This window comes from Colletes latitarsis, chromosome 4 (genome assembly GCF_051014445.1).
Source record: "Colletes latitarsis isolate SP2378_abdomen chromosome 4, iyColLati1, whole genome shotgun sequence".
In the NCBI taxonomy this organism is placed as follows: domain Eukaryota; kingdom Metazoa; phylum Arthropoda; class Insecta; order Hymenoptera; family Colletidae; genus Colletes; species Colletes latitarsis.
In genome coordinates, this window is record NC_135137.1 from 40718579 (window position 1) to 40731825 (window position 13247).

The window sequence follows — 13247 nt, forward strand, 5'->3', positions numbered from 1 at the left end:
TTCTATGTCAAATCGCTATGAACCAAACGAGCGAATGGTACTTTTCGATCGACTCTCGTAAATTCGTCGGAAGAATAATACGCGATTTAAACTATCGATCGAATCGACGCGAGTAATCGGTGGCTGGGCGGTGCTCGTTACGCGTAAAAAGTTTAATGAAACGTTAGACCGCGAAGATTGCAACTGCTGGGGCGCGTAGAGGCCGGGGAAAAGATACTGCGGTTAAGGAGATACGCAAGAATAAATTTACGACGCCGCAGAGAGCGGTCGAGAGAGTTGGTAACACGTGAAATCTGAAATTAACATCGATATTAAAGGTGAATCTAATTTCCGGTCTTTTTGAAATTTTAGTTATACCTGTCGCGGTCCTGGACAAAATATGTCCGCCGGTTACCTGTTACGAGGAACCAAAATAACGCGGACGCGAATTCACGAGCAAACAGCGAGCTCGCGTTTAGCGACCTCGCGCAAAAGGAAGGTGACATCTTCGCCAACATATCTCACCGCCGGCTGGATTTAATCCGTGACTTATGGTCCTCTCTGTTCCACCGGTGCTCCGTTGTTTCCGTCAAGTCTAACCCGATCTCTCGAATCGTCTATTAAAAAACGCGTCCTACGCCCGGATTTAACCATCAGATTTCCCGCCTCGGCCGTTTTATCTTTTAGTTACAAATTAGAAACGAAACTAAACTAGATTTTATATCTTGCTGATTCTAAAGCAACGAACGAACAAATCCTTCCAACTGCAACCATGTTTCTCTAGGAATCCCCGAATGAACACTATCTATTTTGATGACACAATTTTTCTTTCGGGGGGATTTCAATTTTCAATGGGGGATTCTAGAGGCCAAAATAAGATGAAAATGAAGAATATCGATTTGTTGATTGACGCTTCGTTACAGAAGTTATTAAAAAATTTCGAATCATTCTGGAAAAATTATTTTCAGTTGCGGGGATCAATTACAATCATTTTTGGTGAATACACATACCCCCGAAATTCTACGTACTTTCGAGATAAAAATTCTTTACCGAAAATATGATGTCTGGTCAGAAATGTTTCTATAATCTTTTAACGAAGCCTCAATCAACCTCAATCACCCAGGGGTGGCCAAACACCCTGTATACGACTGAGAAATGGCTCACAGACTTACGTTTTACTGTCGTGAAATGATCTGCGATAATAACGCGTTGATTGGTCTTAAAAAAAAAAAATGAGCTAGCGTGGTCTGTTAAGAGGAGGCTCGAATGGTTTGGGCTGTCCTACGGAACGCGACGAAGGAGAAAATAAAAAGAAAAACGCATGTCATACAAGTTGTACCTGCTTTTTCTCTCCACGACAAAGACAGCTACGATGATAAAAATCTTTTTGCGTCTGCATAATATCATAATAACTATGTAAATCAGGCCGACGTACCAGCCCACAAACACAATCGGGCATTCGTATGCTAAATCCCCTTTCCACTTTTCCCATCCCCGACCTCCGTTTCACTTTGCCCGTGTACTATATACCGTATTTATATATATATATATTCACACACACACACACACACCACACACACACCTGGTTACCCAACTCCGATAACGAGTTCGGTCCTCGAAAAAAAGGATCGCTCCACTACCTACTTTTCAAGCGTTATCCTTGCGAGTCTACGCCGACGTCCAACAAATCTTTCACCGGAAAAAGCATTCCAAGAAGCTTACGTGCGAGCATAAGTCTCCGGATTCCCACCACCCATCGACGTCGAACCCTCGAAAACGAGAAGACGCTTCGACGATGTTTCCGACGACGCGTGAATTACCTGTTACGAACAGTAATTCTGTCGGCGCGCTCGAAACTCGAACCGAGCCGATTCCGAGGATCGATCCCACGATAATTTTTAATCGAGCGAAAATAAAATTCTATTTCTCACGGTTAAAAATACGGTTTCGCGTTTACTTTTGGTACTAAATGCTTCAATAGTAACGGATAAATAATTCCCTGGAAGTTGATAAAGTAAACAAAAATTCGTCCCAACAGGATTCGAACTCGGGGGTAAATATATTAGCACGCAGCCAAATGCTGCCGCTGCGCTACGACTGCTCTTGTTGAAACAGTGCGGTTACCAGCGCAAACCGACCAACCGGAATTTCCCAAATTTCGATCTCCCTTTTCTCAAAAGTTTATGGACGTACTCGAGTAATATTTTGCCCATGGTTCTCCTGGATACGGACCTGCTATTCCGTGCCAATTTAATCGAAATCGGCCTCTGGCGCTATCGATGCTCCCCTTCTAACTTTAATTCGCGAAATGAAACGAGATTTATAATTGTACGAATAGTCTTAGGCTAACTATTTATCGTTAAAGTGTATGGAAAAGGATCGCCATAGTTTTGTAAAACGTCGTTATAAAATTTTAAATTACCAACGAAACAAATTTCAACCTCATTTTCTCGTATGGACTTTTGAATTTGTTTTTAATTTTATTTCGTGGATCGAACGAATTTAATGGAAGTGGCGAATTGGCCCGCGGGTCAGACTTTATGCATCCGTGCCCTAGGTCAGGAGTGGCGAATCTATAGCACGCGTGGCCGAAGTGGCACACGAGACAATTTAATTGGCATGCGGCCGAACTCCGAATAAAATACATTTTATGATCGAAACTTAAATGAACATAAATTAAAAATATTTTTCATAGAATGCAGGGGTCTCTGAAAAATGATATCTCATCGATCGCAGGCATGGCGAACGTCTTGCCATTGGTCCATAGAATCGCGAAGACAGAGATAAATCGCCCTGATTTAAGGGGATCACGGTATAATGAGCAAATAGAATGTGGACTGTCGAATAATATTTGCTTAGCCACGGGGCTGGTTCAAATATCAGACTCGAGTCGATCTGTAATTTCTTCCAGTATTGACAGTTTTTATTCCCTTGCAATAAATGCATAAATAATAGTATTCAGTGTTTTTCCAGTGTCGATTCTACGTGTTAAAATTAGCAAATATCGTAGAACGAAACTTACAGTAAAAAGTGTCACGATGACAGCTTGAATATTCGGCAAATCTTACTCGGTATATTTAATAAATTTTCGCTCGACAGCCCGCGCGCGTCGTCGAGCAGTTTTTATTAAGAGAGGATTTCCATTCGACGCGTTGTAAAAATCGACTCTTTTTTATTGAACTCCCTGAACGTATGTATCCTTGAAAATATGTCGTGAGAATTTTATACTGATATATGAAAAATTCCTGGAGCTGAAACACTTTGAACGGAGCGACAAGCCCCGTCTTTGAAGTGGCCTTAAAACTTTAAACGCGTTTCTCTTAAAACTATGTTTCCCTAGACTGTCGACGCATCTTGGTTATTACTGCACCATTCGTTCCGAAATTTCATGCCCATTCGTCGCTCTTATTGAACTCGAGTCGGTATGTTTTAATCTTTAGTTCTTTTTAACCGTCAGAAAATTAAAATACACTCGTACGCTTAAATAATTTAACTACTTCGACCGTTTCCTATCTGCGTAGATGGGCGTGAAATAGACATTCCAACGCGTTAAAAATTAAACTGCAATCAGATGGTGAATTTATCTTTCATAATAAGAAGTCGCCTAGCGGGTCTGATCGTTCATAGTATAATCCCCTTCGCGTGGACGTTGCTTCCTGGATTCCTGGCTCTACAGGAGGAGGAGATTATACCATAACCAGTCAGACCAGCCAGCCACCTCCTGCGTCTCTGCGCAGGACAAGTATACGCGTAATAAATGTCCGTCGTGGTACTATTTTTTCACTTTATTCCCGCAATCTTGACACTCGCGTCTCATTTTATCCAAAATAGATATTAATTTGAAAAGTGTTCCCTACAGACAGTCGAAATAATCCTTGTTTCGCTAATAAGATAAGCTGATTTAATTTGTGCATTACGTGCAACGTTATTATCTCTTCTCCAACGGGACTGGCGAAATTAAGTCGACGCATTGAAATATTAAATCAAGGATACAGCATCCAAACTCGTAATGGACGAACTTTGTTAGGGTGTTCTATGGATTTACATGATAAAGAAGCGTTATACGAATGAATTTGAAACCTTTCGTTCGACAGACTGTATTTTACGGTTCTTCTGAGTTTCGTAAGCGGTATGCAGCGCGTATTGCGCGATCGAAGCGTGATGCACGCAACGATCGCGTATCGAAGGAATGACTAACACGCTGCGGTCATTAATGAATTTAATAAGCGTCGTAAAATGCGTTGCAATGGCCGACAACGAGGCCGAACGGGACTTTGAACGCGATCCCGCAGATGGTGCTTGCTCCTTTCAACGAAACCGATGCCTGTATTTATTAATCGCTCTGGTTATACGTATAATTGCGTCCTTGCAGCGGGCGTGTTCGTGTCCGCGGCGATCGGTTTTATTATTCGTTGGTCCCGCGTCGATCCATTTTACACACCGATTCCCTACTTTCGGGCATCAAAATATTATCCGCGGCGGTCGTGCACGGGATTATACATTGTGTCGCGAAGAATGTAATTAAATTGATCGAATTACACGGCGGAATGCGAGGCGGGCCTCGTCCCGCGCGACAAACGATTCACCGGGCACGTTGCGCGAATTAATTAAAATGACGATCGCGCGCGATATTCGTTTTCTACGAATATAATACGTAATCTTTCATTCGACCGGAATACGTTAACGACTGTCTGCGCTTTCGTTACCTTCCACGTCTGTTCTTCCGCGTTTATCTTTCCCTTTCTACGTAACTTGCGCAAACGTTAATATCGTTTCTTTAATGAATAGGGAACTGCCAGTCGCGCGACCTCTTTTTTCTATTGTTCCCTTTCGCGGAGGAAGGTACCCGGGCCCCGACACCGTAATTTTCAAATTTGCTCGTCAAATATGCCGGACGATTTAATAAATGCAGGCGTCTCCGTCCCCGAGTTTCGCGATGAAATTTAAATATCCCGGAAACGATGGAGCGACGCGACCGTGTCGCGAGAATTTCCGAAATTTACGCCTGTGTTTTCCGGCGTAAATTAGTACGTTTGTCCGGACAGCAGGGAAAAAGAGATTCCCCGAGACCGTAAAAAGAAGCAGAACCCCGGGAACGTTTGCGCTTTCGAAGGCGAAGTTGCCTCTCTCGAAAGTCAAGCTTCCTTCTTGGGCTTCCCATTATCTTCCAAGTTCGCCGTTCTGTCATAATAGCACGGAACTTTGTTAAACTCTCGTTTAAGGAAAATCTCGGCTGCCGTGGCTCTTCAATCTTAATGGCCGATTCAAGTTATCGTTGCTTCGAGTTAACGCGAAACACATAGTCCTGCACTTTTCCATTATCGTTAATACCCTCAAGTGGTCGCGTGTTTGTGCTCTCCCCCTCTCTCTTTCTCTGCATCCTAATTGCGTATAATTTGTTAATTTCCAAGCTTCTACAACCACCCAATCCTACACCAGAGCCATTGTTCCAATCACAACACTTTGCTCGTAATTGTTTCGAGAATCAATCTCCGAGAAACGAATCCTGTCGCGACTCTCGACAACAATAAATACGATCGTGCTCCAGATTTGTCTAATACCGCTTTGGGAGCGCTATCGGGACGGGCGTGCATCGTAGGACACTCGAGAAAGAGACGACGTTTTCTGTACGACTCGTGGCTCGGAGCACCGAACGGGAAATTTCGCGATACCGCGATATTATGAAAGAACTTGTACCCCATCGGGGGTTGGATGGAGGGGGTGGAATCTACGCAAACGTGCGCATAAAGCAGCTTCCTTCCAAAGAAAAAGAAGAATGCTGTTCCCGGCTTACCCGCAGGAAGTGTTCCTCATATTTTCATTCCGCCGCTACCGGCCATTTCTCAGGCTGTCTTTCCACCGGGAAACGATTACAGTGTATCTTCCGACGGAAGCGGCGGCCGTGCGCGAAATAAGAGAGTAATTTGTCGATGGTACAGCCCGCGAAACGTATCGCCGCTTTCTGATACGTATTTATATGAAACTTGTGCTTCGAACGAGCCAGCTTGAAAACATCTGCGCGCGGCCCCACGATACTTTATTCACACCATCCAGACGCGCGGACGTCTTCGACGCGTAAAAACATCCCTCCCCGGGTCGAGACGGTACTCGGGATACCAATTGCCAGCCCGGATCGTGTCTGGACCATTTCGGGGCCGAATCGATCGCTCTGCACGCTCGAGATCGACGATTTATCGTGAAATTATCGCGACAGAGAACCGTCGCGGAATTGGGAAACGTTAATTAATCAAATAAAAATATTTATTCACGAGCAGATACCACGCAAGAGTTATTAAGCTAATAAAACGGTGAAACGCGAAGTTTATAACACGAAACTTTGAACCATCCGCAGCCCCGACTGTTCGCACACCGCCAAACAATCGGGGAAATATCCCTCTTTGTGGTATACCACGTTCAACGCATACAGACACGTGTAAACACTTTGATTATACCAGCTGCATTAAAAGCACTAGGTCGTCAATATTTCGACTATACTGACAATTAAATTTCCACGAAGATTCTTTCACGCCAGAAAGCGACCCAGACAAACGTGGTTTCGGTCCGAAAAACGTTTCAAATCCATACGGCTTTCAAAAGTTTAAATCAATTTGACGTGGCAGAGAACAAAATGTTGTATAATTTGATAAAATAATCCATGGAATTTGAAGAGGGCATAGTCAAATTAGCGAGTCGGTGGCTGTTAACTGGGATATTTTTACGAAAAATGGATAACGTTATACGAGTTTGAAATGAACTGTTTGTATGTTCCAACAACGCGGGTTGAAATTTTTATGTCATATTTCTCGGAACGATATTTCGTTACACGCTGTGCATTGGTCATTTAAAAGGGTATCTCACCGATCAATCTGAAATTTAATTGTTGAACAGAAAGTCTTCAATTACGCGGGAAAATACCATCGGCCCCAACATTTTTTTTATTCGACTATCGTTAGCGAGAATTTTTCTGTTCAAAGCGACCCCGCAAATAGAAGGTTAAATAAATTCGAAATCAGGAAAACGATGACTTAAACCGTCTTTAATTCTACGCGGGTTGGACCGTATTTCAATCCCGTCGAAATCCCTGACACCGAGCGCAAAAAGTGATCGATACGACGTGGAATGTCCCGTCCGCAAGATCGAAAAATACGTCTCGCGATACATATATTGTCCCCCGTGGCTGGTGCACGAGCCGATTTAACCTTAAGGCACATTTACCGCCGTTTCAGCGCTCCCGTTTCGAAATAACACGGGCAAATTTTCCGAACTTACAACCGCGATTGAAACGTTTTCAGGGATATTATCGCCGAACGAATCCGGACGTTCGTTCGCGTCTCGTTTCTATTCTCCTTTTATTTACGAATATCCTCGCATCGATCCGCACGCGTTCGGCTCGGACCGCTACTCTCGTACTCGAAAAAAATATGAAAATATGGGCGGCGCTCACGCACGCGTGTATTTACGCTAAAAATCGAGCCGAGTGGCTCGTTCCGTCTCTCCATTCGTTTTATTCCGTTGCGTTTATCTGGTCTCGCCATGCGGGATCGCCGACTCGCCGCTCTCGAAATGTCCTTAAGCGCACTTCGTCATTTCGGAGAGCGTATTATTAGCGAAACGAGATCGGAAAATATTTTCGACGGTCGAGCCAAGATCTTCCAACCCGATGTCTTAAAATTGCCCGTCCAGCAGAGAAACTGGAAGAGCGCTTTAAAAATTTTAATCATTCTTCCACGGTTGAATTTTTCACTTTTCCTATAACGACATCCCCCGCCTCCTTCTTCATTCGTCTACGAAATATATTAAAATGGGACGAGCCTCGTTACAGACGCGATCGCAAGCGCATTCGAATAAAATGTCTTCGTCGCCCCTCGTCATAGCGTTTGCTTAGCGAAGAATGTGCGTCCATTCGATCGTCCAAAGTGAAATTTGGTTGGCGGCGCATCGGATCGTCCGAGCGCGACTAACTGGCACTCCGGTTGGCAGGAGACGGTACGGTATCCTGTACACCGGCAGAGATTGAATTATTTTTCTCTCGGAATAATTTTGCCATAAAATAAAAGCGTCGGCGTCGGCAGAGGCGCGGGTGTAGGCGCACCCACGCCTCCGACTCGGAGGGAAACGAAACGATCCGGCGCTCCTCTTCCCTCCCTCCGACGGTTGGTTCCGTTTCCTCCAGTCTCTGCCAGTTTCCCCGGTTCCTCTTTCTTCCCTTTTCCTCCAGCCAGTCGCCTACGCCCGCCGCCCTTCGTTCTCCGCCGTTCGTCGTTCGTATGGGCACTCAGGCTCGGTGCCTTCGCTATTTTCCTCCGCGTTTCCTTATATTACATTCTAGATACGGCCGCGAGGAGGACGATGCGAGCTGAAAATTCCTTCCCTCTCCTGTTCCTGTCAGTGAATATCTTATCATAATAGCGACGGTGCTGTTCCCTCGGGTCCACCGGGCCCAGAGACCTCCCGCCCCCCTCCCCATGGTCGCAGTTTTCCTGATTTTCCCCCTTTCTCAACCCTTTCTTCTCGAATAACAAATCCTCCGGTAACTCACCGGTGCTCTCTCGAGCTTCCATAAGCAGTTACGAGCCGCTATCTTCGAATATCGCCGCTCGTCGACGCAGCTGCAGTCCCGCGTTTTTCCGTTCGATGCACACCGATGCAACGGCGCGTCAGGCTCGCTCGGGCGCATCGTTGCACCGACTTCCGGTCCCGTACCGCTCCGCGCCGACGCTCTATTTCGAAACTTTCACTCGTTAGGTGGCCGATATCGCGCCATGTGGCCCGTTCTCCGATCCCGTCGACTTCATTCCCTTCGAACTGTTCGCTCTATCTAACCGATCATCCCTGCGTTCGTTCCCCGTCCACACCCAACCCTATCCAAGATCACCTTTCTTCGCTCCCTTTTTCGTTACCCGGAATATCCAAACTTTTTCGAACCGTTTCGCAGCGAAAGTTCCACGAACTACGCACCAAACTGCCGGGACACTTTGGAATTCGCGCGATTCTCTCGACAAACTTTTCGTTATTTTATTATGTCGGGAACGCTTCCCGCCTCGTCGCTGTTCTTTCGCGTCTCTCGAGCTAATATTATTCCCCGGGAGGTATTTTCAATGGAAATCCTCGCGTTGATCGGTTCGGGATCAAGACAGTCGATGGTTATTAATATATGGAAAATATGCTACAACGCCCCGTGTAGCTGGATTCTCCTAATTCCGAAACCTAAAACGTTCTTGATTTATCATAATTAAAGCGCGATAGACTGTCTTAGAAGTCACTCAGACGATGCATTAACACATTCAAAGTGAGTTACTAGCTAGTTATACAAGAACCCGCGGCACGGGTTTGCAATGCGTTCGCTAGTTATGAGGCAATATTTATTGTCTGTAGACTGTCAGACCCACCGGAGTATTCTACGATTAATTATATCGTAATCAGACTGCAGATTTTATGCATTTATGGCGTACGCGAATACGGGATACATGCACCAAGTAATATATACATGCGAGATACACGCACTTATGCAAATTGAAATATTAATATTATTATGTTAATTTATTTTTCGAATTAGCAACAAAATCCACGGTCTAATCGTGATTACTGCATATTGCGCGGTATTTACATTTGCTGCGAGGTAAATTCGAATTAAATAATAATTTCACTTAAAGTCTGATCTCGCGACAAAATATTTGTTTACTCGAGGATAAAGACTGTCGTTATGTAATCTAAAACCTAGTGTACCCTCAAAGGCCATCGTATTTTACGGTCTTACAGACTTCCATACTCTGGCAAACAAACATTCTACACCTTTTCACGGGTTTTCCAATAACCGACGGTTGTTTTTCTTTTCCGTCACGACAAAATCCTTTCTCCGGTTTCACGATTCAGCGGCTCGACGGAGCACGCGGCATCATCTTTGGCCATTAGCCAGTGACAGTGCATCCGTTGACAGGAAATTGAAACTATGCTTCATTCTCGATCGTTCGATATTATGCGCGCCAACAAGCTGTTAATCGCTGTCATTGCACCGTCACGTACGCTTTAACGAGGGTAACGAATCACGGCTATCGAATCCGCACCCGTTGTAAGCGATGTGAAATATTTTTCAGGGCGCACGCAAAATATACGCGCGCTACGGCTCGCTACACCCGCCCCCGATTTCACCCCCCTGTACTCCGTTCATAAATCTGCGGCACCGATGGTAAATACGTTCGATTTAAACTTTAAGGGAAACCTAATCGCGAGCACGATCTCGTTTCGCCAACTTTCCACGCATTCTGAGTCGCGGTCAAAGTTGATGACAATAATAATTTGTTGACCATAGGTGTCGGGGCTTAATAATAATTCCATTGAAAATCTGATAATTCCGAGCTTTAATGATTCTGAGGATGGAACTTTTGAAAAATAATCTACCCTCCTTTGATATGAAATTTCATTATAATATAAACGTATCACGTTACTCGAAAAAGTCCACACGAAACAGAAGTATTAAATGCTTTCACGCGCAGAAACACGTTTCTCCGACACGCATTTTTTCGTGGTACCTAAATTAAACTCGATCTCATTAACGCAGTTCAATAGAGTAATTTAATGTTGATTCGTTTCCTCCGAGCAACCTGATTTTTGTATGCACAGTTTTCCCCCTCTATTCCCCGCTTTTCTTTCAGTCGCGTTTCTCTATGCAGCCGTTAATTATAATGCACAACGCGTATAAATGGAGCAACTCGCGCGCTTAACGAATAAACAAATAAATTTTACGAGAGAAACGCGCGTGTCGCGCGCCGCAGCAATCAAAACATTCGAAACACGTCAAAGATTTTGCGGTTTGACGTTTCCATTTGTTTCGTTTCCTTTTTTAGGACGCGGCTGTACAAACATTGCGTCTGTGTGTTGGGAGCACAACAGCGAAACGTTTGAAAAATATGGTAAAGTGCCCTCTTCGGGCCCTGGATCTTTTCTATATATTTGAATAACGTTCTCGCGTTTGAAATTTCATATAACGTAACGTTTGTCCGATTATAAATCTTTCGAGAACGTTATTACGAAGACATTAAAAAGGTATTTCAGTTCATTTTAGCAAGACGAGCCGAAATTCGTAAAGAATAGCTGTTCCAGACGGTACAACTATTCCCATTCATTCCAGGAACAAGTCGTACTCACCGAAATCGCCGGTTTTTGCAGATCTGCCCAGTTTCACGAAGCCGATCGGTAATGTGACCGCAGCCATCGGCAAAGAAGCCATTCTGCCGTGCACGATCCGGAATCTGGGAAAGTACAAGGTAAGGGATTTAAATGTTACGCGCGGAAAGAAGGCCAGAAAGGGAAGAGCTGTCGCGGCGGGCGCGGGGGCGGGAGCGGAACGTTAATTAGCCGGCGCGCGGGGCGTAAACGAGTTCACGGGTTCACGGTCCGATAAGGGAATTCGAGATTTCGGTAATCTCGTGAAAATAAATGGGTCGCGTGGATGGTTGTGGCAGATGTCACTGTCTCGCGTCTTTTTGCGCGCTCTTCCTCCCCTCTGTTCCTCCTTTGCGCCGAGCCCCGATCCCCAGCCACCCTCGGGTCTCTTCGTTCCTTCCTCGAGACTAACTTTCCAACAGTTTTCCGCCCAAAAGGCCATCGTATTCATTCACCAGGTGGAAATAAACCGAAACTTTGTCCGTCTGGCGAGGATTCGTCGGACACGAGAAAGCTTCTCGGAAGTTCTCGACAGGGACACAATTCATTAAGCTTCCGTGCTGGTTAACGAGATGAAATTAAACGCCATTCCGTACCGAATGATTAACTCGTGTGGCGGACAAACGTCGACGCTCCTATTTATTCACGAGCTTTTTCCACCCGCGAAGGCCTTCAATTTCATGCGAATTAACCCGGCCGCGTTTCGGTCGTTCGGTCGATGCACCCGAAAGCCCCGACTTCTCGAACTTTAAACTTCGCGACACGATAACGCGAATGCAACGACACCGGTTCGCCGGATACGTTTCTTGCTACCCGCGTGCATTAACGGGAAGCGTTCAACTCTGTTTGCGAACGTCGAAGAGTTAGTTCTATTGAAACGGGGCCAAGAAGAAAGTCGGGGAAAACCTCTACACAAGAATATTTCAAGATCCGCGGCGGAGCTACGAAATTCCGCGCGTTTGCCAATCTCCGGTTAAATAATTAGTCGAGAAGCATGGAAATCATATCGAAACCGCCGTAGGAGACTTTGTTCGCATAATTCTGTTCTCTCGCGAGGACAATTTAAATTTGAAATATTGAAATTCAAAGGCAAACGTACCTTCGAAACTCGAGCTCCGTTGTCTTTTTAATGGAACAAAAATGCCACGAAATTTGACAATCGATCGTCTGTCCTGGCCACCGAAAAACTGTGTCTCGAGTTCATGCTATCTCAGTTTGGGTCCAAGTTTCCGCCAGAACTTCGCGAGATAAACGAAACAGGGAAAGAAAGTTTCGCTCCGTATACGTCCAACAATTTTTACCGAATTGGCAAATGGAAATCGAGTGTTCTCCGCGGCGTTTGAAACGTGAAACGATGGAAGATTGCATACGCTTTGAAATAATTAGACGTACGACCAGGTTCATCGAGCAGTAAATACGTTCCGTTTCCATGCGTAAAATTTGTCCGACAGTAGTCTATATTTCTCTTCTCATATCTTCGAGCGAACGATGATTCCTTGGAATGGTTATTCTATAATACCTTTGGAGATCCGAAGTAACTACGTCCGTCAATTTTGCTGTCCCGTTTCCTCCTAACTTTCCAATATTTTCTTTCAAATCCTCCGATCTGTTCGGACATTTGAGTGCCTTCGATGGATACTTGGCCATCTTAACTCTTGAATCAACTACAGTACAATAAATATTTTTCAAGACAACACAAAAGAAAATTTCTTTCGTTCGAAACACGATGAAACCTCCTAAGTCTAGTCTGTATTTTTAATGTTGAGCTTAAAAGTCGCCGCTTCAGACGTCTCGACATCCGTTTTCAGCACTTTTCTCCCGATTTCTTTCTCCATACTGATATCGCGTCTTCCCCTACAGGATATTCGGGATTCTTGAATGCACGGGATAAAACGGAACCGGTTAGAAAAAAAGGAACGCTCGTGCAAAGTTCGTGGGTACTTCGACAGCGGCGGCCGTCGATTTCCGCTTTTTGTGCGGCAACAACGGCAAAACCCTCGGGAAAATTTCGAAAGTTTATTTACCTCCGGCGCGATGCAAAGTCCGCCTACAAAAACCCATCGAAAACAGTTAAAACGCTGGTACAACTATAGGATTAATGAACT

The 13247-nt window shown here is 44.9% G+C and overlaps 1 protein-coding gene across 2 annotated transcripts in view; it reads left to right on the plus strand.

The window, feature by feature from the left end:
* Nucleotides 1-13247, plus strand: part of LOC143341451 (lachesin) — a 58989-nt gene that overhangs the window by 23019 nt on the left and 22723 nt on the right. For both annotated transcript variants that reach the window (XM_076764454.1, XM_076764456.1), the window contains exon 3: nucleotides 11146-11243. In XM_076764454.1, the coding sequence (XP_076620569.1) occupies nucleotides 11146-11243 (98 nt within the window). The remainder of the gene's footprint in view (nucleotides 1-11145; nucleotides 11244-13247) is intronic.